The following is a 25,849-nucleotide window of genomic DNA, read 5'->3' on the forward strand; positions in this document are numbered from 1 at the left end:
ACTTCCTAGAACAAATGTTGGTCCTGTAGAGTGACACAAGAAAATCGGTCTTGTCAACTCCTCCCATGCTTTTGTTGTATTCTTGCACTACAGCCGGCCAATTGACCTCAATGAAAGCACCGTTTGTCTTGCTCCATCGTGACACACTATCCTCCTCTTCAACAGCTAAAAAGTTGGATGCCATGTTCACCGCTCGATTCTCCAACCACCGTGTTATGGCAATCTTTCCATTACTGCTAACTAAAGTGTCATGGGAGCCTCTTCCTTCTTTTTTCAATTCTTTTTCTAATTTCAGAGGACACTTGTGAGTTCTGTTGATGCTTATAGTGCCAGCAGCATAAATCTTTGTGTCAAGCTCTTGAATCACTGGCAAAGATGTAAAGTAATTATCAAGAAACATCTTATGCCCAAGGCCATCAGGAATTATTGACGTGAAATTTATAACTAGAGCATCTGTGACGCTGAATTTCTTCTTGTGGTCTTAATTCGGATGTGTGGAGGAACCTTGGTAAATCAGAAAATCGTATATGATGCCGGAAGCTATGCACATCATAAATACCTTGACACCCCATGGCTTCAGTTTCTCTGTCACGTAGTGTTTAATGTATAGTTTACCTTTAAACTGTATTATCTGCTCGTCAATGCACAATCTTTCCTCCAGCGTAATATTCTGGCATCTTTGTTGAAAGGAAGTGAGCAGCGGTCGCACTTTCCAAAGGCCGTCATTGGAATCGTCTTCTTTTGTGATGTCCATAATGTGGAGACAGTTGCAAAGTTTTTCAAAACGATTCCTTGACATATCCACCTTTGCCTACATTTCTGTTTTCAGAATGGGCTTCCAGTAGAGATGCAGAGGGGGGTACTTAACAACTCCCATCAATAAATTCAGAGATGCAAATTTTCTTATTTCTTCCTAACTCTTCTGGACTGACCTCCCTTCTTTGAACATAGAATAAAAGTTTGTCTTTTCAGCCAGTTCAACAAATACGCTCCTGAGAATGTAGAGTGAGAAATATTCATATAGAGCCGGCAACTTACCCACGAAAGGTTAATTTTGATCGCGAACTCCACTAAAATCTGCTGGGGGCTTGTGAAAAGTATTTCGACGCCATGAAGTTTCTTTACATGTCGGTTTGTCGTCCGGCTCGTCTGATGTTTTCTGTGTTTCAAGAACAGAGTCTTCGTTCTATGCCTCTTCAATAACGACATTGTCATCCTCCTCATCTTCACTATCGCCAACATCTGATAGGTTGCCATTATCGAGTTGGGCAAATATTTCATCTGCGTCTTCAAGTGACATTGGCGAATTTGGGTGTGCCTGCCTAATGCACTTTAGCCCATTCTTACTTTTTGGTGAATTTCCTTTTCGTCGTAAAGCTCTCCTGTTACTACTTTGCCTAAATGTACATATTCTTGTATACACTCCATTGTATGGCTTCCACTTGTGAACTCTTTCTCTTTCATCAGATTACTCAGCATTATCTTTGTATTCATTATATTCATATTCAGACCTACTTGGATACATTCTCACTTTGATTAATCGGTCATTTTTTGCGATTCTGTGCCATTTACCACCATGGAGTATATATGTCCTTTCTTGTAAGTGCTATGTGTAAAGCAAGAATCGCATATGGTTGAAAAGCAATATCTCTCTTGACACATTCTATCGCACAGATTATTTAACTTCACCCATTACCATGGTTGACTGTAGGCCGCTGCCATTGTATGTTCAAAAAATAAATAGTCTCACAATGCCCTTATGTTGGTCTGCTTCATGTAGCGCCATTTTGAAGAGCACCATGTTAAAAAAAGAGACAAATTAATGGCTCCAGGGCATGCCCTGATCCTGTGTCATTCATGCGTCCCTGCAATGAAGAGGGGCCGTTGAAATAAATGGTTACCAAATTGTCAAATTTGCAGTCCTTATAATGTGCCTTATGTGGACTGATAAACAAGGAGTATCATCATTCAACCAGTAATGATCACAGTCTAGTCTTTCTCATTGTGATGCTACTGGTTCTGACTTTGATGCTGTTCTGTGAGGCATCCAAACCATAGAGTTTCCTAAAATTAACTAGAGGGGACTCTGCAGTGGCAGTGTGATCATTCAGCGCTCATGGGAACGATGGGTAGTACACGGATTTGCCTACTCTTCGTACTTGCAGTTGGGTAATCATATTTGGGCCTCGTTTATTGCTGCGTTTTGGTTTTGTTTCCCAGGAAAAAACAAACCCTTTTGAACTTCGTGGCCCAATTCGAAATTGTAAGTCTAAAAGATTAAGGTGGTGAAGTGTAACAGCTGAACATTTGCAGACTGTTGTTTCGTGACAAAGCAGCTTCAAGCCACATGGAGCCAAACGGAACATGAAATACGAAGACTAGGCAAATCTGTGTACTACCCATGATTTCCCATGCTGGCTGAAGCGCCGTGCATAGCAGCTCCCACAGACACTAGTGCCTGAGTTCCCTCTTGTGTAAATATAGGAAACTCGATGATCCAAACACCTCACTCAAGTAAAAACTAGTCAATTCAGATCTCACAGGACCAGAAAACATGTACGAATTAACTGGATACTGAATTATCGAAAGTATAAAAAAAAAAAAACAAATGTCTATTAAGTCAACGCACTTTCATTTTCTTGAGGAATACCTAAATCCAGGACTTATTTTGCAAAATAGTAGCCTGAGCCACCATGATCATCATTCGCAACTTCATAAAGTGCACAGCTCAATACCTCCGTGTTTTAAGCTGAAACGTGCTTTGAACCCATGACTTATTACACCAACAACGCTACTGTACATGGTGACTGTGCCTTTCAGAAAGCCCACAGATATTTTGGCTTTCTGGGAACACCGTTTTCGTTTTTTTTTGTGTCGCACATTTGTGATGCTTTGCGCTTGTCATGCGAATTATCCGAATTGTGGCCAAGTACTGTATTAATTAGGGTTTGATGCCCTAAAGAGTACATGTGCTGTCCGGGACCAGAGAACATCTGAATTATCAGATTTTTCAAGCTAATGAGTATTGAATTAACAAGCTTTTACTGTAAAACAGTTTATTCTATTTATAACTTTTAAGTTTGTGTAATACTGATTTATGTGACACATAGAAACATTTTTCTTTGAAAATCTTGTTCATTTGTCTATTCACATGTGTATTTGAATTTCATTGCAATCACATCTTGATAATGTACTGAATTTGTCATACAGTCAATAAAGTTAGCATTTTGGAAACAGCTTTCTTAAATAAGTGTGGTGGGCACAAGTTAAGATTATGTATTGTAAGGTGCAAGAAAGAACATCAGTATATTAAAATAGCACTCATCAGTGCAATGCATATACTTTTTTTTTTACTTTGTGCGTCACTAAGGCATAACCTTGGCACACCCATAGTGAAACAAAGCTCTTTGAACATGTGATGCAGAGAATATAATTCGCGTAGCATAAGAGGAACTGCAGAAGCATGTAAATAAAAGTTATAAAATGTACAACAATGAGAGGTAACATTCACAACTGCTACATAAGAGATACAACTGCTACACTGGGAGAACTGAGGGCAAGCGGTCAATTCATAAACAGATTGTTCAATATTGTGTAACAAAAGAGCATGGTAAGCTGACAAGTGAGGCAGTGTGGAGCTGGCTGGCGTAGTAGTTGGGATAGAATACAGGTTCCTTGGAGTATCAAAGATGACTGCAATGCAGTTACTAAGTGGCCAAGGAAGAGGCCCAGGATCAGCATAATAGATGCTGGGCATGCTTTGGCTTACAGTGACTGTTTTCTAGGCCATCCATGGATTTCTATGATTGGCTCGTTTTTAAAATAATTTTTTTTGCACATGATGTCCTTGTGCTTGTTTCTCTATGGTCATTTGATCTTGAACTGCAGCACTCATGTTGATGGAGTCTCGGCCAACTTTGTCTTCTACTTGTGCCACTAATTGTATAATGTCAATTTTACTTATCGCATTGCGCAACTTTTTCTTGTCACTTAGTGCAACACCTTAACAATAAATCATTAGACCAAAGAGTGTTGAAGGTGCCTTCTACACTCCCTCTGGTTTGTGTCTTTTTCTTTTAGCATATAGCCGTGGACGTTGGAGAGCTGCGTGGTGGCACGCAGCGTTAGAATGGCAAGTCGAAATAGGTGCACCAGTGGTCACGAACAACAGTTTGAAAACTCATCGGCAGTCCTGCAGAAGATTGCTGGCTTGTATGCAGACCGTCTACTTAGTGATATTACTTTAGAAGTAGGTGGAAAGCAGTATGCTGCACATCGGCTGATCCTGTGTGCTTCAAGCGATGTGTTTCAGGCGAGTTGCAGTATTTGTTACCATTTGTGGACAAATATTTGATTCCACCATTGATGTGTTAGAATGTGTCCAGCATTAAGTTGTAACCACATTTGCTAAAATGATTCTCTAAATATATCAATTAATGAATAAATAAAAAAATGCAAAATTCAAGTGCTGATCAGGAAACTTGTGGCAAAAGAGCTGCAGTTCAAGTTCCTGATTTTGTTAACACAGGAATGGGTAACATGTTTTTATGTTTTATGCTTTTTTTCAGTGTTGTACACATTACAGTGGCATTAGCAGTCTAACATTTAGCATCATCTGGTCACCTATGGTGTATTTTCATGCCTTTTGTTCCCCAACCTGTCCACTGTATATTTTTTTATAACTAATGTTACATGAGCTGTTAACATATATACCAGCTATCAACTTAGTCATTCGTGTGCTGGATTATTTCAGGGAAGTTAGTGTGTTTATTATTTTATTATGTGAAGACAAACATTGATAACTGAGGACATAAAATTGTCACAGTGTAGCTGTATGATTGCAACATTAGGGAAGACTCTAGCTTTCTGTAGCTACAATCTGTCTAAAATGAGGCATTTTGAATGCTGTAGTGCACAAATGATTGAATCGATTCATGTTTGCACTTAACATTGATCTACAGTGCTCAGTGCTTCAAGAATATCTGCTGACATTTGTAATGCATAGTTTTGTAAATGCTGTAAATCTGTATCATATTGTCACGATGCAGACACAGCAGGTGTCCGATATAGAAGAACTCACTTTAATTAAAAATAAAAGGCGCTCGTAAAGTGGACCGGGCAAGAGCTTCGTCTTTCTCTCTGGCTGTGCGAGCTCTCCTCTGCAGGTTGAATGCAGCATTTGCCTCCCTCCAGGAAGAGCATCGACCCGATGCTCGGCTACAGAATATGCGGTGTATGTAGTTGACGTATTACGCAACTGGCTCACTGCAACATGGCTTCATCCGCACAACGTGTACGATTTCAGATTTTTGAGCTCGCGAGGAACTGTCAGGGATGACCTCATAATTCACGTCACTTAGGGGCCGTATAACATTGTAGGGACCAAAGTACTTCTTCAGTAACTTTTCAAAAAGGCCACGTCGGCGAATAGGGCTCCAGACCCACACTTTCTCGCCTGGTTGATAAGTGATGTATCGGTGTCGCAGGTTATAACGTTGTGCACCGTAACTCTGCTATCGGGCGATTCGCACGCGTGCTAGCTGCCGTGCCTCTTCAGCTCGTTGGGTAAAGGCTTGAACATCCGTGTCTGTATCCTCGCAGTCATGCAGCAGCATGGCATCAAGCATTGTCACTTCACGGCCATAAAGAAGACTAACTGGCATGCTCCGTGTAGTTTCCTGCTGCACCGTATTATAGGCAAATGTCACGTATGCTAGAACGTCGTCCCAATTTTTATGATCCGCGTCGATGTACATACTGAGTTTATCAGCAATTGTCTTGTTGAGATGTTCTGTTAAGCCGTTGGTTTGTGGGTGGTACGAGGTAGTTTTTCGATGCGCTGTTCCACTCAACTCAAGTACTGACTTGAGAAGCATGGCCGTGAAAGCGGTACCTCTGTCTGTTATTATAATTCTAGGAGCACCATGCCTCAGAACGATATTTTCAATGAAAAATCGCGCCGCTTCTACTGCGGTTCCACTTGATAAAGCCTGTGTTTCTGCGTAGCGAGTAAGATAGTCCGTAGCGACAACTACCCACTTGTTTCCAGTATGCGAAGTCGGAAATGGTCCAAGGAGATCCATTCCGATTTGTGCAAAAGGCATGGTGGGCACTTGAACTGGTTGCAACAATCCGGCTGGTTTTAAAGGTGGCGATTTTCGTCGTTGACAATCGAGGCACATGCGGACGTAATGCTTTACAGTGCCTGGAAGCTTTAGCCAGTAGTACTTCTGTTGGATTCTGGCCAATGTGCGCGTGTATCTGAGGTGGCCGGAGGTTGGCTCATCGTGGCAAGCGCTCAGGATCTCATCGCGAATGGATGTTGGGACGACAAGTAAGTGGGCATTTTCGCTGGGGGCAAAGCTCTTCTTGTATAGGACACCACTGCGCAAGCAGAATGATGGCAGGCTCCTTGCAAATATCTTGGGAGCGCTTGTAGACTGGCCGTTAAGAAAATTAATAAGAGGGAGCAACTCACTGTCTTCTTTCTGCTTAGACGAAATGGTGACTCTGTCGATCACTCCTAAAAATGCCATGTCATCATCTTCTGAGACATCATCTTGCTTTATAGGCGACCTGGATAAGCAATCAGCATCAGAGTGCTGCCGTCCCGACTTATAGACGACCGTCATATCGAATTCTTGTAGGCGTAAGCTCTTGCGCGCTAGCCGACCGGATGGGTCCTTCAAGTTGGTCAGCCAGCAAAGGGAGTGGTGGTCGCTGACTACGTGGAAGGGACAGCCGTAGAGGTATGGGCGAAACTTCAGAACTGCCCATACTACAGCAAGACATTCCTTTTCCGTTGTGAAATAATGGGACTCGGCACGGGAAAGCGTCCTACTTGCATATGCAATCACTTTCTCGGCTGAGTCTTGCCACTGGACGAGTACAGCGCCTAAACCTACGTTGCTGGCATCAGTGTGGATCATGGTTGGAGCGTCCTCGTCAAAGTGAGCAAGCACAGGTGGTGTCTGCAGGGGCTGTTGTAGACCGTCAAATGCTGCTTGTTCTTCTTCGCCCCATAAAAATGGAACATCGTCTCTCGTTATGCGTGTTAAGGGCGACGCTATGTGCGAGAAATTGGCGATAAACCTGCGGTAGTAGGCGCAAAGGCCAAGAAAACGTCTTACGGCCTTCTTTTCTGTTGGCACCGGAAATTTTCGGACGGCGTCGATCTTGTCGGGGTCCAGACGAACACCTTCATGGCTCATCACATGTCCTAAGAATCGGAGTTCTTTGAAACCGAAATGACATTTCTCAGGTTTCAGCAATAAGCCAGCGGACCGTATTGTTCGAAATACTAATAGCAGCCGTCTTAGATGTTCCTCGAATGTTGGTGAGAAAACAATGACGTCGTCGAGGTATACCAGACACGTCTGCCACTTAAGGCCTGATAGGACGGTATTCATCAGTCTCTGAAATGTTGCTGAGGCTGAGCACAATCCGAAGGGCAAGACTTTAAACTCGTAAAGCCCGTCAGGCGTAACAAAAGCAGTCTTTTCTCTGTCCCGCTCATTGACCTCGATTTGCCAATAACCGCTTTTCAGGTCCATCGACGAGAAGAAGCGTGCATGCCTCAGCCTGTCAAGTGAATTGTCAATACGCGGTAGTGGGTATACGTCTTTCTTTGTCACGCGGTTCAGCTTGCGGTAGTCCACACAGAAGTGTAAGCTGCCGTCTTTCTTCTTAACTAGCACTACCGGTGATGCCCAAGGGCTTTTTGACGGCTGAATGATGTCATCATTGAGCATTTTCTGGAGTTGTTCTTGGATTGCTTCGCGTTCTTTCGGTGCCACGCGGTATGGGTTTTATCGAATTGGTCTTGCCGTCTCTTCCGTTATAATTCGGTGCTTTGTTAGTGGCGTTTGATTTACCCTCGAGGTCGACGAAAAACAATCTTCAAACTGACCGAGAATATCTAGAAGACTCTGCCTCTGCCCTGGCGATAAATCTGTGCTCACGTCGACAGGCAGTGGTGTTGAAGCGGCCGGTGTCTCTGCCTGTTGTACTGCGAAGCACTCGCGGAATTCTACAATTTCTTCGAAATATGCAACTGTAGTACCCTCTGTAATGTGTCAACGCCCGTTGCTGAAGTTTGTCAACAGGACCTCTGCTTGCCCAGACACTACACTGATGAGACTTCTGGCAATAGCGATTCCTCGAGAGAGTAAAAGCATCGATATTTGTTCCGCGACACCTTCTCCAGTATGCTGCGTGTTACACATGACAGAGACAAGGCGGCATGGTCACGTCGTCAATCACGTGCATGGGCTTGCGCTGCGCTATGGTCCGCTGAGAAGGTCAGTACACCGTCCGGTATATTTATGATGGCACCGTACTCCCGCAAGAAATCCATACCCAAGATGGCCTGTTTACAACACTGAGAAAGAATAACGAAGGTTTCCACGAATGATGAATCCCCGATCTTGATTCGTGCGGTGCACTTTCCGGTAGGCGTCAGCAGCTGGCCTCCGGCTCCTCTAATTTGCGGCCCCGTCCATTCCATTTTTACCTTCTTGAGTTTGTCGGCCAGATTCGCACTCATTATTGAAAAGTCCGCACCAGTGTCGACCAGTGCGGTCACGTCGTGACCGTCAATTAAAAGTGTAATGTCGGCGGTGGCAATCTCGTCTTTCGTCGGTTCATTCGAAATTCGCGGCACTTCGTGCGGCGGTAATGGGGGAAATCTTCGGCAATTCGCAACCTTCCCCCCTAAGGTCGCTGCTTTTAGTTTCCCCGGCGTGGACTGGGAGATCTTCCTTTCGCCATGTCCGTGGTGCTACCTCTATTAGATTGGGGAAAATGACCTGGGGAGGTCGAGCGTGGCTGGAACCCAGGAGAAACGTCCCGCGGGATCATCGTGCTCATTTCAACGTTGCGTCTTCCGTCGAAATAGCGCCGAGGGGTAGTGGACAGAAATCCTTGATACCCGGCAACGCGATGAGGACAATACCGCACGATGTGGCCTGCTTCCCCACAATGGAAGCACAGGGGCCTGTAGTCAGGGGTACGCCATATGTCGGTCTTACGGAGTGGGGGTCGCATCGGCGTCGACGTTTCCCTGTAGTACCAAGGCACTGTCGGCGGCTGTTGCTGGTGGTACTGCTGAGGTGGCGACACGTTAGATCTAGGCTGTCGACGGAGAATATCTGCATATGTTGGCCTAACCATTTCAGTGTTCGGCTCGGGAAGTGAAAGCGCTTGCCTTATTTCTTGGCGAACAACTTCTGTGACCGACGCAATCGCATAGTCATTCGGTGTGGCGGCGAGCTTCTTCACCTCTTCTTGCACAATTTCGCGTATCAGGTCATGCAAAGAACGCTCGTCAGGTGTCACAGTGGTCACGGCGGTTGCGCTGATTTGTCCGCTGTTGTTTGGACGGTCGTACTGGCGGTACCGTAGCTGTAGTGCGCGTTCGATGGCGGTCGCCTCCTTCAAAAATACGTCGACGCTTGAAGGTGGGTTCCGTACGAGACCAGCAAACAGCTGCTCTTTAACACCACGCATGAGGTGGCTGATTTTTCTGTTCTCGAACATATCGCGATCGGCTCGATGAAAGAGACGAGCCATGTCCTCAACAAACATAGCAACAGACTCGTTGGGCTTTTGAATCCGTGATTCCAGGAGTCGTTGTGTATGCTCCCGCCTTTCAGTGTTTGCGAAGGGGCCCAGGAACTTTCTCCAGAACTCGTCCCACGTTGACCACACGCGATTCGTGAACCACGTGGGAGCCCCGTCTTGAAGAGGGAAATACACGTACCCCAACTTCTGTGCGGCGTTCCACCCGTTAACGTTGGCTGTGCGCTCGAACTCCTCAAACCAGTCATCTGCGTCCTCATATGTGTTGCCATGGAAGTCCACAGGAGTTTTATGGGTGAAAACAGTCACCTGTGTCGTGCTTGGGCTCGTCATGGTGGGGCAACGGCTTCCCGGCGCGGTCATGTTTTTCGTCCAAGGACCGAACTCCGGGCTCAGGCCTAACAGGCGGCGGCTGGCGCGGTGAACGGGTGTTTCGACGAGCGGAAGTCTTTGTGGACTAGATCCCGGGCTATTGCAAGGTGTCCTGGACATGTAGCCAGCACCTCCACCAGTGTCACGACGCAGACACAGCAGGAGTCCGATATAGAAGAGCTCACTTTAATTAAAAATGAAAGGCACTCGTAAAGAGGACCGGGCAAGAGCTTCGTCTTCCTTTCTGGCTGTGCGAGCTCTCCTCTGCAGGTTGAATGCGACAATATCACATTGATAAAGTTGTAGATGGTTTTTATACTAAGGCCACCTTTTACTTTGTGAGTTCAGAAAGCTTTTGAGTGAAAGGCTTTGCTAGAGGTGTCTGCTCAAAATACATAAGTTGGAGTCTTTTTGTATGCCACAACTGCAGGCCTTATCTGCAGGCCTGATCTTGATTGGGATCAGTAGATGGCTCATACCTTATAGGCACTATCTACTCATAGCAAAGTTTGCACTGAAGCCATAGACAGCACGAAGGCCACTCCGCTTGCTGTAGCAGCCACATTTATACTATTTGTTTAGTAGGTTTTGTATGTCACAACTGCAGGCCTTAACTGCTGGCCTGATCTTGAAGGGGATCAGCAGATAATTCATACACGCTTTATGTTCTCATCGCAAAGTTTACACTGAAGCAGTGGTGATCCAACTGCGCCAATTGCGCCGTTTTGCTACCATTTCACATCTCTGCACCTTGCTGTGCACACTCGAGTTCAGCTTGCCCCAACTGTGCCAAAGTTCGCTAGTCCGCCTTTGTACACGGCATTGGACCGTGTATGGCCCCAAACTATTTTTGGTCGCAACAAACACAGCTAGAGCTTTTTTCATAATGCTGCTGCTAACCAAAGTGTCTGCACCTCTGCGTGTGTCTCCGTTGTTGAAAGTGTAGCATGTCGTCGATAGCCTCTTTTATTTATTATGGAACTGGCGATAACGCGTAGAAAAGTCACTCCGGCTACCATTGTGGAGTCACTGTGGCCAATGGGGAACAGGTATCAGCACTGCATGCTAGAAACTTCCTATTCCCGCAAATAAAAAATTCGGCCATGAAACATTTTATTTGATATTTTGCAAAAAAGTAGACTCCTCTTGATTATGCTGTGTAACATTCTTCGCTATGCCCATCGTCAATTTGTTAAGCCTAAATATCCAAATAGAGCTCGCGAATGTGCAAGGGCTCGTCACGCGCCTTGATTTCCTAACCGAGGGATCCAAACCAGTGCAAATAGTAATTGAGACGTGAATTCAGCCACAAATAAAGAACAAGTGCTCTCACGCCTTCTTAACGTCGTTAGAACAATCTATGCTGTTGTCGACGAAAAAAAAAAAAAACAGTATCACCGCACGGTTGAAGCGATTAATGCGATAGAAACAAATTGCAATGTTATATGAAGTGAGGCTGGCAGCTCACTCTCTAGGATCCGGTCTCATGCAAATCTAGAAAATGCTGGTTTAAGAGAGTGCGGCCGCTTCAGGAATACTCTTCGCGCTGGCGAGATAACGCGCACGCCAGGGACGACGGCGCTCGTAAAATCAAACGTTGCAGTTAGTGCTAGAGGGACCCCCCTTCGCCCTCGCGTCTTTTTTAGGCTTGTGCGAATATTCGAAGGCTTTGAATATTCCAACGAATAGGTGAGTATCCGAATTCACTTCGATTCGAATTTAAATTATCGAATATTTTTGAAGTATTCGCAATGGACAAATAAATGTACATTAGTCCATTTGTAAAGGTAGTTTTACTGCAATGTAGTAATGCAAAGCTGTGAAAATGCCTACTCAAAAAAAAAATTGCTTTGCCGCAAAGCCCCCCTTCAGATTTAAAGGGGCCCTGCAACACTTACTGAGCATGGTCAGAAAACGCTGCCGATCGGTAGTTGAGGCTACCGAGAACACGCGAGGCAAGTATTATTGCGCAGCACGCGGCCTGAAATTCACAATGAATTTTCAAAGCTAAAAATTGCTCTTTTCCCTCGGCAAATGACACTACAAGCTCAAAAATTGCTTGTCACAGCCAAGAAAGAAAACACGGCTCTGGTCACAGTCATCGGCTGATTTAAGCATGGCGCGCTCTTCGTTATCGGACCGCCGCGTGAGGCCGCCGCTTGTCCACAAGTACGTGCACAATCGCACTGAAAGGCCTCGTATTTGAAGAAAAAAGAGAGAGAAAAAATGCTCAAGGTCACTAGGCGCTCATGGTGGTTTTTTTTTTCCTGTGCCATCCTTCCCTACTTAGCTTCCAGCTCTTTTGACGGGTCGAGAATGGAGAATGCAATTGCAGCTTGCGACAAATTTTTGGACCTCTGCTCGTACTGGACTCATTCTAGAAACTTTGCGGCGGTAAATTTGTGAGGCGACAAGCATGTTTACTGGCTCCATGGATACTTGAAAAAGTGTTGCAGGGTCCTTTTAAAGGAACATGTTACCCTCAAATCAATCCTTCATTTATTAAGCTTGTTATGATGATTTATATGATTTAAGTATAATCAATCTTAAAACGTTTAATCATATGGTGGTTTTAAAGACGTTAAACCCCACAAATCAATCAATTTTAAAACGTTATGTATCTCACAGGTTATCACTCGGATCCTACCGAAACTAATAATCAAGGTTGTTTCGACTTCTTTTCAATGAAAAAAAAAAAACGCCATTTGCATAGAGCCCCTATTTCAATTCAAAAGAAATATCGTGCAGGTTAGTTAGGTTATGATAAATATTCTCTTTTTTATATGTCACACATACTATTAGAATTCGATTAGAAATTATTCGACCAAAATCACTATTCGCTTTGAATTCGCTTCCACCCTGAAATTCACTATTGGCACAAGCCTAGTCTTTTGACACTAGTTAAAGACGGGCGGGGTGTTGCCTCCCTGTTCAGAATTTGATGGCCAGTCTAAAAGACCAAGGTGGGGAGGGGGGATCTTATCTCATGCGCCTCAGAGTGAACGGGATTAGGCAACATGATGGCGACGGTAAAAATCTCGTCGGTACTATCACTATATGCTAACGCAGTGAAAGTTAAAATCATAGTAATGTTGGGTAAAACAAGTCTCCCCGGCTTGCAAATTTGCCCAAGTGATTCCTTTACACTTGTTGAGGAGTATGCTTGTGAGTGAGCTCGGCACCCTATGTTCGCAAATCGCACACTGACTACCTCCTCCACCCTCCTCCTAAATAAAAAAAAAATGGTAGCACTCCTCCTACCTAACCATTTGGTCGCCATCTGTCATCTTGCCTGTTCGTGGAATGCCGTTGTTAATCCCGAACTATGTCAGTAGTGCGGGGCCAATACCCGCCCATCGCACCTTGACAGCATACTTAGGTGAAAGATTCGTGAACAGGCGAGTCACAAAAGTCAACATTTTGACAAATGGACTCGTCTCCTTTTTGGCTGCCTTAAATAAGTGCATCGCTCCCCCCTTCATATTTAGATTGATCACTGACCCCACCCCTAGTACCAGCTGTTTAAATCATGCCAGTTTCACATTTTTAGAATACTCTTTTTTATCTGAATCTGTAAAACTGGAAGCGCAGAGCTGAAAATCCTCTAAATTGAAAGGAAAGTGTCTCTGGATGCTCACAGCTCTAGCTATTATTGAGTAGGGTGGTGCTTATTTATTGCACTATGTAACCAATTTCAAACAGTACATTCCCACTTGCAACAAATGAGTTTTATTCATTTTCATTTTTTAATTGTTAGGCTACTGATTTTCTGCTTAAGTTTTATTTTTCGGAATGACCTTATGACACCATCGCAGAAACAGTATGCGCCATGCTTACCTTGTCATGAACACATGTAACCGTTCTTGTCACTAACACTTTACTTTTGCACATCTTGTGCAGTACAGTGAAACCAGAATGGGACACTTTGGTGCTAAGAACCTGATTAATGGCTGCTCTCTGGACGTCTGCCTTGTCTCCTTGTTTACATTGCAGCAGCATTTCCAGTTTGAACACACATATTCATCGAAAATTTAGACATGTTTTGCACCAAGTGATCCTAAATTCCGTTTTGTCTGCTCCAAATTTGCTCCGAAACACAGTTTCTCCTGCTGCAAATCTGCTCGAAAACAGACTTTTTTCTGCTCCAACAATTGCTCCAAATCGTAAATGAGGAGTATCACCACTGCTGAAGCTATAGACAGCACGAATGTTACTCTGTTTGCTGTAGTGACCCCATTTATACCATTTGTTTAGTAGTTTTTATATGTCACAACTGCAGGCCTTAACTGCCGGCTTGATCTTGATGGGGATCAGCAGACGGCCCATACGCGCACTATGTTCTCATCGCAAAGTTTACACTGAAGCCATAGACACCACGAATGTCACTTTGCTTGCTGTAGCAGCAGGTTTGTTTAGTTATGCCCGGTGGGTAGTTAAAGGAGTGAGCTGCTAATGTTACTTTGTATAACATTCAACTTGTTAGTATCACATTCATTATCTTACACTTGCAACAAAACTATGGTTTTCTACATTCCTCTGTTTTATTTTATTTACCACTGAGGGGTAATGCTGATAACATTGTTACAAATGTTCCTTATTGCAGTAGCATTTCCTACAGGGAGTGCGCAACACTAAACCTTAATGTCACTCTTGAGTACTTCACCTTCAGGCAAAACTGCTGAATTTTCTACAACAGCATATAGTAATTACTGGGGTTCACTGCCTATATAAATTACACATTTGCTTCAACTAAAATCTTGTGCCAGCTATTTTTAACTCTCTCTCTGGCATAAGAAAAGAAAAATTGTACCAAACTTGCCAAAAACTTTCATTCACTATATTTGTAGAGCTCTTTTTTTTTTTTTTCAAATAAAATGATACCTTTGTTTTAATTCAGTTGATTTTTTAATTTAATTAATTGTGCAATAAAATATAACAGGCAAATGGCTTCACCACATGGCAATAGAATGAAGTATGGCTATAAAATGAAAGCTGAGACACAAATCGCACAACATGAACAAGTATGGCCATCTGGCATCAAGAAGCACAATTATGACAAGCGTAGTTGCCATTGGTTCCATGTGACCATTTTTTGTAGATGACGAGTATAGTCGTCATTGGCCATTTTGGTACAAAATCCTATGACAGCTATATCTGTCAATCTGTAGAGAAAGGGTTAATGCACCTGTTGCATCTGTCATTCTTTTCACTCTGCCTTTTAGGTGCTCTCTATTTACAGTGTCTTATTTCGTTGTCACTACAGTCTAATCAGGGACATTTCTGAGCCATCTGCATTGAATTTTTAATTCATGTCGTAGGCCATTGCTGGGCCTGTTCTTTCAATAGTGGGCTTGAACTCGTTTGTGCAGTTTCAGGCTAGAGTTGGACATGAACGCTCTGAGCTATGAAAGTTGTGCATTCAAGTTCTAAATTCTATGAGCTATGTATGCTTGAAAAATAATTGATCTTTATTGCATCTTTGCCATGACCTATAGAGTTTCCAGTATTTACACAGTCTGCTTTTGATATAGACTACTGCATTCTAAAGCCACAGTATAGTCTACAGCGTGCTACCCGAGCTGGTATGGAAAGGGGCGCTACAACACTTTTTGAGCCTGGTCAGAAAACGCTGCCGATCGGTAGTAGAGGCTCCCGACAACACGCGAGCCAAATAATATAGCGCAGCACGCGGCCTGAAATTCACAATATATTATCAAAGTCAGGTAAAAATTGCTTTCTCTTCTCTCGAAAAATTACGAAATATGCCCAAAAATCACTCTGTAGTAAGCCCATCTATCAGCCATTGGCTGATTTAAACATGGCTCGCTCTGTCGTTACAGAGATCGCCATGGGAGGCCACTACTTGTTCACGCGTGCGCACGCTATCACACTGGAAAAGCCACGCATTCGAAGAAAAAAAAAGAAAAAGTGCTCAAGGTCACGAGGCACGCGTGACGTTTCTCTGTGGCCCTTCCATCCCTCCCTGCTTAGCTTCCAGCACTTTTGTCGGGACAAGAAAAGAGAGAATGCAATTGCAGCATGCAACAAACCTTTGTAACTCCACTTGCACTAGACAAGTTCCTAAAATTTTTGCGGCATTGAATTCATGAGAAAATAAGCTCTTCCAGTGAATTATTCTATGGTTACTTGAAAAAGTGTTTCAGGGCCCCATCAATTTATTTATCTGTTTTCAAAATTTTGGTTGCTGTAAAGATGCACTGCATGAGAACCTTGTTTGCTTTTGTTCTAAAACCTTAAAAGTGGGAATTTCTATGTGTTCCCTAGAGATAACAATGATTCTTTAGAATAAAACTACTAACTTTGGGCATATCTGGTTGGTGTGTTGAGTAGAAGAGGTACAATGACTTTACAGACATTGTTAAATATGAATTAATGTTGCTCTTGGAGTGGCAGTGTTGGTTAAATTTTGCTGCCATAAAAGTTTATTGGAAATAATGGACTGCCTAAACCAGTGCCTTTTGTGATATCCAACTGGCTTTTGAGCTATGGAAGCTTTTCCCCAGTCGCTATCATTCAGCTATATTTCAGCCAATTGAATACTCCCATGCAGCTACTATCTGATCTTCAATTTCTTGGCGCCAGTGATTCTTATCTATACACTTCACTTTCCTTGTATCAGGTTATGCTGATGGACCCAAAATGGAGCTCAAGCAGGACATCCCACATTAAACTGAAAGAAGAACCTCTTTGTGAGAGTGTTTTCGGCGACTTTCTGGGCTATCTATACACTGGCCGGATGCGTGTTGACCATTTGCGTGTGCTGCCACTGGTGGCTCTGGCCGACAAATATAATGTCAAGGACTTAATGCGGCTCTGCGTTAGCTACATGGCGCACCACATTGTGTCAGCTGCCTGCCACAACCAACTGGTGAGAGTTGCATGCTAGAACTATTACATGACTTCGTTGTATCGTGCAGTGCACTTCAGTGGTTGCATTGTGGCAATTTATTCATGATTTCATGTGATGTTGTCCAATTAAGTTATTTTGATGGGTATTGCAGGTCCTCATTATATTTAATGAAAATTTTATCCTGCCAGCTATGGAAACTATATCTCTACCTAGAACATGAGATTATGTACCTGTACTTGAACTATGAAATATTTATAAGATGCAGGCATATAAATGCATGCTCGTGTGCGTGCATGTGTGTGTTGCCATCTGGCTTTATTATTTATTTTTATATAATTAGGTTCCTCCCATAAAAACTGCTAGCCCTGCCTGACGCAGTCTAGGCTGCAATGTTTAAGAAGCTTTGCGATCATTTCAGGTTGTTTTGTTAAGATTACGCACTGATCATGAGTTAAATAGTTTATTCTAGGGCTAGTGCAAGCACCAACAGTGGTTCTGGAAGTTTCAATACGGCACGTAGAAAAGAAGAGGCGGATCACAGATGAGTAGTTCATTAGTTGGTGCCTGATGTCCGGGCCCATCCCTAGAGCGAGTATGCATTGTATACTTTGATTTAATCTTTTAGTGGGCACAAGTTCGTCCAGTAGAAGGTATCTTAATCTGTACCAACTTGTGTTCTACTTACTTCATTTTCACAATTGTGTCATGATATTTATATGCATATACCACAGTTTTAACTCTGACTACTCATTAAAAAGTCAAAGCTAACTGTATCTTTTCTCTCCCTTTTAATTGTGACTTCATCAACATATTGAATTCACGGCACTCAGATTAAATCTTTCTAAAAGAACATTCATAATTTTTAACTCTAGTCACAAAATTTCTTCATTCAACTTTATTTATTCCTAGTCTCTATGTATTGCTTTAGAAATCACTTTACTCTCCCTACCTATGAATTCTTATTTTTTAGAGTGAATTCTAGCATCTTTTACTGAAACCAAAATTGCTGTAATGTAAAACTGTTCCCAATATATATTTATTTCAATTCTGCTACTTGTGTTTCCTGATGGTCAAGATCTTTCATTCCATGCCGACTTCACCTACTACATAGTTCAACAAATTTCGGGAGAACACCTAATTTTAAAATGACACACAATGTGAATTTGGTGCAATAAAAGAATATAAATTATTTTCAGTGCCATACCTCTATCATCATAAGCCTTTTTTGGGTTGTAGCCGTTCCTCTTTTCTGCCAGATAGGCTTCATGAATCTGCAAAAGCTCAGGGTTATTGTTTCGTGCAGGAGCAGTACACGACACATGTGAGGCGAGTTCAACACAACAAAGAACGTAAAAGTTTATTCAGTGCTGCCTTTTATGCATTCCGGACAAGAAAGAAGGTTCCGTGATAACGTGGTGCCACAGTGGATGGGCAGTGACGTCAGGGCACGGCACGTGTACGCTGAAAGCACATGTTTTATGACACTTGCATCTCACCACGATTAAAATGTGCGGCACAAACATACACGATACATCTTCCCTTCTTCAATAGACTGAATCAGAAAAACAAAGCAATAAAAAATACACTCAAATCGCAGCATGCTGTTTACATAACTTGCTCAAAGTTATTTCGATAACCCAGTCTCTGGGGTGGTCTTTGGTTCTGAGCACTCCGTTTGAGTCCGGGGCTTATAGTCACAGAGCTTGCACTATCAGTTGTGGGTGGTTGATGACGTCATCACTGGTGCTTTCTTCGTTTGAAGAGTCTTCCGTGTCGTCAAAGGATTCCGCTGTTGGCAAGAGGTGTTGCTGGTTACGTCGCAGAATGTTTCCCTTCTCGATGATGACCGTGTAAGATCTCCGCTGCATCTGGCTAAGAACTTCAGCCTTTGTTTCCCAGGTGTTCCCCTGCACTCGCATCACTTGCCCTATGGTCAACGGTGGAAGAGACCGACGTATTGGTTGCGCTTGTCCATGCTTCCGAACGGCTGTTTGGGGGCCCTTGTTGAAATTTGGTATGGGCGTCCTCAGTTGTCGACCTTGAAGTAACTCTGCTGGGGACCTCCTGTCTTCTTGGTGGCTGGACCTGTAGCTGAGAAGAACCATCCAAAAGTCATTTTTATGTTCAATTGTTTTTTTTTTTTCAAAATTATTCTAACAATTTGTACATCTTTTTCGGCCTGGCCATTAGATTGTGAAAACCTTGGACTTGATGTTGTATGCTTAAAGTCGTAGTCTTTTGCACAAATGGTGAACTCTCAGCTAGCAAACTGTGGGCCATTGTCTGTGCATACCTCTAGGGGTATTGCATACCTAGCAAAGATTGCTTGCAGTCTTTCGACAGTCATCGCTGCCGATGCTTCATGGAGTTGTTCAACTTACGAAAAGTTATAATGTGCATCGTACGCACACAAGTACGACTTTCCTCCATACTGAAAGATATCTACGCCAGCGCGATACCATGGTTAATTGGGTGTCGGGCGTATTATCAGTGACTCGCGTGGCTGTTTGTAAGCGTACTTTTTGCAGACAGTGCACCCGGTAATGACACTTTCAATATCTGAATATAAACCTGGCCAAAACACTATATGACGTGCTCAGGCTTTACATTTGTTTATGCCCATGTGGCCATCATGGATGCTTTTTAGCATTTCGCGTCACATACTTGGTGGTATGACCACTTTATTGCCAAGACAACGCCAATTATGACAGATAGTTCGCCTACAAAGGGTCTTGGCTCTTCTTCCACTTGTTTTTTTTTCCAGCTGTTCCACCATGTTCTTTAATTAGTCTTCCTTCCTTGTTTCTCTCGCCAGTCTATCTTGCATCACTTCGCTCACCAGTGAAAATACAGCATTTACGGCATGTATATCGACGCCTTTATATATACCCATTCCATATTTGTAAACACAGGCCGATGTCGACATTATGGGTAAAATTATTGTGACGTCCGCACGTAACTTCTACTATAAGTACTGAGGGCTGCGATGTGCGCCAACAGAATGACATTGTGAAACACCATAAGCATTGTGAAAGCCATAAGCGCTGAGGGCTGCGATGTGTGCCAACAAAAAAAACTAAGTTGTGAGACGCGACTCACATCCAACCACAACGCAGTTCATCGGCATACCGTTTTTTTTTCTCGTTGCTTGACTGAGAACACCACATGCACCATTGAAAACCCAGCAGAAACTGTGGTAGGAAGAACGTCTTTTGCCTAGCAAGACAGCACCACCGCATTTTCGTGACGTAAGTCCGGTGGAATTTGTCTATACTCCGTCTTTCACTGAACTGCCGAAGAAAGCTCGTGACAGCATATTCGCCTGGACCAGCTGTTGTCGTGGAAGGAACTGCAGTTGAAAATCATATTTCAATAAACGCAGAGAAAAACGCTGCAGTTTAGGCGGCATTTCCCTAATAACTTTCTTCGAAATTGCTACCAGTGGATGGTGGTCAGTTTCTTGGACAACGTGACGTATGTACGCAAAGTGATGAAACTTTTCACACCTTACTACAACTGCCATTGCCTTCTTTTCAATCTGCGAGTACCCTTTCTGCACCTCTGTCAATATGTGAGAGGCGTATTCAACTGGTTTCCACGAGTCACCATACCGCTGCAAGAGAGCCGAGCCTATGCCATTTTCTGAAGCATCTGAGGTTATCTTTGTGTCTCTTTTTGGATCGAAGATTGCCAGCAACAGTTGTCCACTAAGACATTTGTAGAGCTAGTTCTCCGTCCAATCGAAAAACGTGTCTTTCTTTGTAAGCTGGGGTAACAACTGAGCCTTTTCTGCGAGTGTGGGCATGAACTTTGTGAAGTAGTTTATCACGCCTAGCATTCGTTGCACTCTGAGCTTGTCAGTAGGTGGTGGCAAGCTAAGAATCGAAGTGATTGATGCGGGGCTCAGCTTTACTACTGCCTCTGAAATGATATCGCCAAGAAAAGAAATTTAAGTGACGCCAACTTCACACTTTTCAAGATTGAAAGTCAGCCCCGCTTTTCGCGCCACTTCTAGACCTTTCTTTAGCCTCCCGTCATGTTCCTGTCTCGTCGAACCCTATATCAGCATGTTGTCCACATATACTTGCACGCCTGCAATGCCGCCAAAAATCTCTAACGTCTTCTGAAATACCTCTGGAGCTGAAGCGATTCCAAACGGTAGACGAAGGAAATGATAATGGCCGAAAGGTGTTGCAAATGTACATATATTTGACGTTTCTTCGTGAAGCGGAATCTTATGGAAACCAGAGTGTGCGTTCAAACATGAAAACATTGTAGGCTTATGCCACAGGAGTGAAAGAAAGACACGCCTGAACGATACCCGATGCCAGCCAGGAACGCGAGCCGTGGCTTCACGTGCCACGGCCTAGCGCCTTCTTTATTTTCTTCTCTCGCCATCGCGCGCTCTCCGGTTTGCGCGCCGCCCGAACGAGGGCGCTACAGGGCCCCCCGTGTAGACTGGAAGTCGGAATGTGACATGCCGTTTGTGGTGTTCCAACGGAAGATCAGTCGTAGATGAGAGGCTTTCTAGGGCGGTCTCCAGGTACGCCGGCTTGAGTCGGTCCAAGCTGACTGTCTCTTCACGGCCGTTCTGAAGTAGAGTGGCAGTTTTGGGGGTGCGGTGAAGGACGCGGAATGGTCCGTCATAGGCTGGTGTCAAAGGTGGTCTGACCGCGTCGTGGCGCACGAAAACATGTGTTGCAGTGGCCAGATCAGGGTGGACGAATATGGTCTTGTGTTCGGAAGGTCTGGGTGGAGTGGGCCGGAGGTCTTGAACGCAGTCGAGGAGGCGTTGTAGGAATTGCTGTGGCTGGTCTGGTAGCTTCGTTGACGTGAAGAAGTCTCCCGGAAGCCGTAGAGAAGTGCCATACACCAGCTCTGCTGTTGAGCACTGCAGGTCTGCCCGGATGACAGCTCGTAAACCTAAGAGCACCAGTGGCAAGGCATCAACCCAGGTGGCTCTATTGAGGCGGGTAGTCAAGGCAGTCTTCAGTTGTCGGTGAAGGCGTTCCACCATGCCATTGGCGCAGGGATGATAAGCCGTGGTACGGCAATGTCTGGCTCCGAGGATGCGATTAAGGCAAGTAAACAGCGAGGACTCAAACTGACGTCCACGGTCTGTTGTCACGGTGCCAGGACAGCCAAAACGGGATACCCACGTAGAAATGAAAACGCGGGCAACTGTCTCGGCTGTGATATCCTGAATTGGAACAGCCTCTGGCCAGCGTGTGAAGCGATCGACCATGGTCAATATATAACGGTACCCCTGAGACACTGGTACAGGGCCCACAATGTCTAGATGAACATGGTCGAAACGACGGCCGGGTGGAAGGAAAGGTTGGGGCGGCGTCTTAGTATGACGGGAGACCTTTGTCATCTGGCAGGGCAGGCACATGCGCGTCCAAGCGCGCACATCACCGTTGATTCCGGGCCAGACATAGCGCTGGGTGAGAAGACGCTGAGTAGCCCGAATGCCAGGGTAACAGATGTCGTGTAAGGAGTGGAAAACGGTGCGTCGTAATGAAGCGGGAACGAAAGGGCGGGGAAGGTCAGCTGAGACATCGCACCACAAGCGCTCAGATGATAATGGATGAGGCACCAGGCGTAGTCGGAGAGAACGGGGGTTCTCCCGAAAAGCGGCAAGCTCTCTATCATCCTGCTGTGCCGAGGAGAATGAGGCCCAGTCGATGGTTGGCGGTGGAGAGTCAACCGCGGCTATACGAGAAAGGGCATCTGCGGCGGTGTTGTCAGCTCCTTTCACGTGGCGGATGTCAGTCGTGAACTCCGATATATAAGCCAGATGGCGGAGTTCACGGGGCACGTACTTGGATGAGTTAGTGCGGAAAACATACGCCAGTGGCTTATGGTCAGTCAGCACGTAAAACGAGCATCCTTCCAGGAAATGCCGAAAGTGCTGTATTGCAGCGTAGATGGCTAGTAGTTCCCGGCCAAAGACGCTGTAGCGGGTCTCAGCAGGAAGTAGCTTCCGAGAGTAAAACGACAAGGGTCTCCACTCGGAGTTAATGCACTGCTGTAAGACGGCTCCGACGGCCACGCTGGATGCGTCCACCATCAACCGAGTAGGGGCGTTGCTGCGTGGATGAATAAGAAGCACGGCGTTAGCGACCGCTTGCTTAGCAGCAGCAAAGGCGGCCTGGGCCTCTGACAACCAAGGAATGGCGGAGGACGGGCCGGCGATTGACCGAAGGAGGTCGGTGAGCGGTCGTAGCAGTTCGGCACAGTGTGGTATGAAGCGCCTGGAAAAATTCACAAGCCCCAGGAATTGGCGTAATTGGCGCAGTGTTGTAGGCTGAGGATAATCCTAAATTGCTTTAACGTGGGACCGGAGAGGGCGTATTCCTTTGGATGATATGTGATGGCCCAAGAACTCGAGCTCAGATGCGCCGAAAGTACACTTAGAGGCGTTCACAACGAGGCCGTACTGCTGAAGACGCTGGAACAGAGCGCGTAGATGGTGTTCATGATCTTCAGGTGTGCGGCTGGCGATGAGGACATCGTCGAGGTACGCAAACACAGTAGGAAGACCCCGTGTGACCTCAGAAATGAACCGCTGGAAAGTTTGAGCCGAATTGCGGAGTCCAAAAGGCATCCGCACGTATTCAAACAACCCAAAGGGCGTCGTTATGGCGGTCTTAGGTATGCCGGCGGGCTCGACAGGAATCTGGTGGTACGCCTTAACAAGGTCCACTTTGCTGAAAATTGTGCAGCCGTCGAGGCGCGATGTAAAATCCTAGATGTGAGGTAGAGGATAGCTGTCGTGGACTGTCTTGGCGTTCAACGCTCGATAGTCCCCACAAGGACGCCAGTCACCAGGATCACGCTTTGGCACCAAGTGCAGCGGGGAAGCCCAAGCGCTTGAGGACGGGCGGATAATGCCGAGCTGCAGCATGTGGTCAAACTCCCGTTTAGCAATAGCTAGGCGGTCTCCGCACAGGCGGCGTGGTCGAGCGGCTGCCGGTGGAACCCGGGTGACGATGTGGTGTGTCACCGTATGTTTAGGCGGCTGAGTGAGGTTGCATGGTTTAGTTAACTCCGGGAAACTCGCCAAGATTTTTTCGAACGGTGAGGAAGGTATCAGCATGCGGATGGCCATTGGAGCGATGTCGGACAGTACTCCCGAGATGGAGAGACGAGTCTTACCATCTATGAGGCGGCGCCGCCGCACGCTGACGTCCAAATCGAAGTATGAGAGGAAGTCCGAGCCGATGATCGGTTGAACCACGTCTGCGATGACGAAAACCCACCGGAAAATGCAGCGAAGGCCGAAGTCGAGGGTGAGAGATCGGAGCCCATACGTTGCTATAGACGAGGCGTTGGCAGCACGAAGCACTTGCCCCTGTGACTTTGAACGATCAGCCTTAGTCGGGGGCACAACGCTAATTTCCGCGCCCGTATCTATAAGGAACCTGGCGCCCGATAGCTGGTCCGTGACCATGAAAAGGCGGCTGGGACGAGAAGGGAGATCACACGCCGCCGTCAGTGATCCCGGCAGGCGTTTCCCTGCCACGAACATGGGGGTGTACACTTCGTGGCTCGGTGTCGGAAACGCCGATGGTACCAGCAGAGGGGTGGAGGGCTGGGACTCCGAGCATCTCGTGTGCGTGGAAGAGCTCGACGACCGGAACGAGGCGAACGAGTCTCCTGCAGGGGGCTCCGGAGTGCGGCAATGGAGGCAGCGAGTTCGTCGATGCGGGCCTCAAGGCGCGAAATTGCTGTGTCTGCTGGTGGTAAGACAGCGTTGACAGATGGGGAGGTCGCTTCATGAACCTGATCGGCGAGCTCCGCCAGGCGGTCGAGATTGACGTCGCCGGCCGCCGCGAGGACGAGGCGGATTGGCTGAGAAAGGCGTTGTAGGAAGAGCTCGCGAAGCAACGCTGAGTGGGCAGAGACGTCGTGTTTCCCAAGAAGCTGTCGCATTCGGCGCAGTAGTTGGGAGGGGCGCCTGTCGCCAAGGTCCCCCTCTGCAAGGAGCTGCTGTAGGCGGACGCGTTCCGAAGGCATGAATCGTTCCAGCACCTTGGTTTTAAGGTGCTGATATGGCGTAGTGTCCGAGGGGTTGGAGAGGACGTCGGAGAGCTCGCTGGCAACGTCAGGAGGAAGGACGGAGGCTACGTGGTAGTAGCGTGTCGTTTCCGAGGCGATGCGGTACAGGGAGAATTGCGCCTCGACCTGATGAAACCAAACTTGCGGGTCCTGTGGCCAGAAAGATGGGAGACGCAGTTGCACGGCCGAGACGTCCTGCGGACGTGAGGCTTGTTCGGTTGAGGGTGCATTCGAGTCAGTCATTGTCTTCGTCCGAGGTCACCACTTGTAGGCTTATGCCACAGGAGCGAAAGAAAGACACGCCTGAACGATACCCGATGCCAGCCAGGAACGCGAGCCGTGGCTTCACGTGCCACGGCCTAGCGCCTTCTTTATTTTCTTCTCTCGCCATCGCGCGCTCTCCGGTTTGCGCGCCGCCCGAACGAGGGCGCTACAACATCTTTGCACCTGCCAACCCTGCCTCAATATCTTCGCACCCTGGCCTTTCATAGTGCTCGCGCTTCAGGCACTCATTAATTCTTCTGGGATCCGTACAGATCCTTAGTTTGCCATTTTTTTTTTCTTGATTACAACCAAGGCACTTACCCAGTTCGTGGGCTCCTCTACTTTAGTGATGATGCCTGCCTGGAGCACCTTTCTAGCTCCTCTTTAAGGGGCTCTTGCAATGCCAAAGGCACACATCTCGGCGTTTGGATGCTTGGAGTTGCATCTTCTTGTAACAACATCCGGTATTTACGCTGGATGCACCTCGTCCCTTGGAACATGTCTCGGTAGGCTTGGACCAGTTGCTCGCTGCTGTTGGTTGTTATTGAGCTCACCGATCTCGTGAAAAGACCCAGCTGTTCACTGGCATGTAGCCCCAGAATGGCCTGATGCCCCTTTTTCACAATGAAAAAGTCTACGTTTGAGACTTAGTCACCTATTGCGGTTTTGAGCATCGCAATCCCAAGGTGGTTGATGACT

At 45.9% G+C, this 25,849-nt stretch overlaps 1 protein-coding gene across 5 annotated transcripts in view; it reads left to right on the forward strand.

Annotated features, from left to right (window-relative positions):
* Tango10 (transport and golgi organization 10) overlaps positions 1-25,849 on the forward strand; it is a 77,930-nt gene that overhangs the window by 14,418 nt on the left and 37,663 nt on the right. For all 5 annotated transcript variants that reach the window (XM_075877475.1, XM_075877476.1, XM_075877477.1 and 2 more), the window contains 2 exons: positions 4,081-4,312; positions 16,592-16,840. In XM_075877475.1, the coding sequence (XP_075733590.1) occupies positions 4,130-4,312; positions 16,592-16,840 (432 nt within the window). In that variant the 5' untranslated portion in view covers positions 4,081-4,129. The remainder of the gene's footprint in view (positions 1-4,080; positions 4,313-16,591; positions 16,841-25,849) is intronic.

Source organism: Rhipicephalus microplus, chromosome X, assembly GCF_043290135.1.
Source record: "Rhipicephalus microplus isolate Deutch F79 chromosome X, USDA_Rmic, whole genome shotgun sequence".
NCBI classification, from domain to species: domain Eukaryota; kingdom Metazoa; phylum Arthropoda; class Arachnida; order Ixodida; family Ixodidae; genus Rhipicephalus; species Rhipicephalus microplus.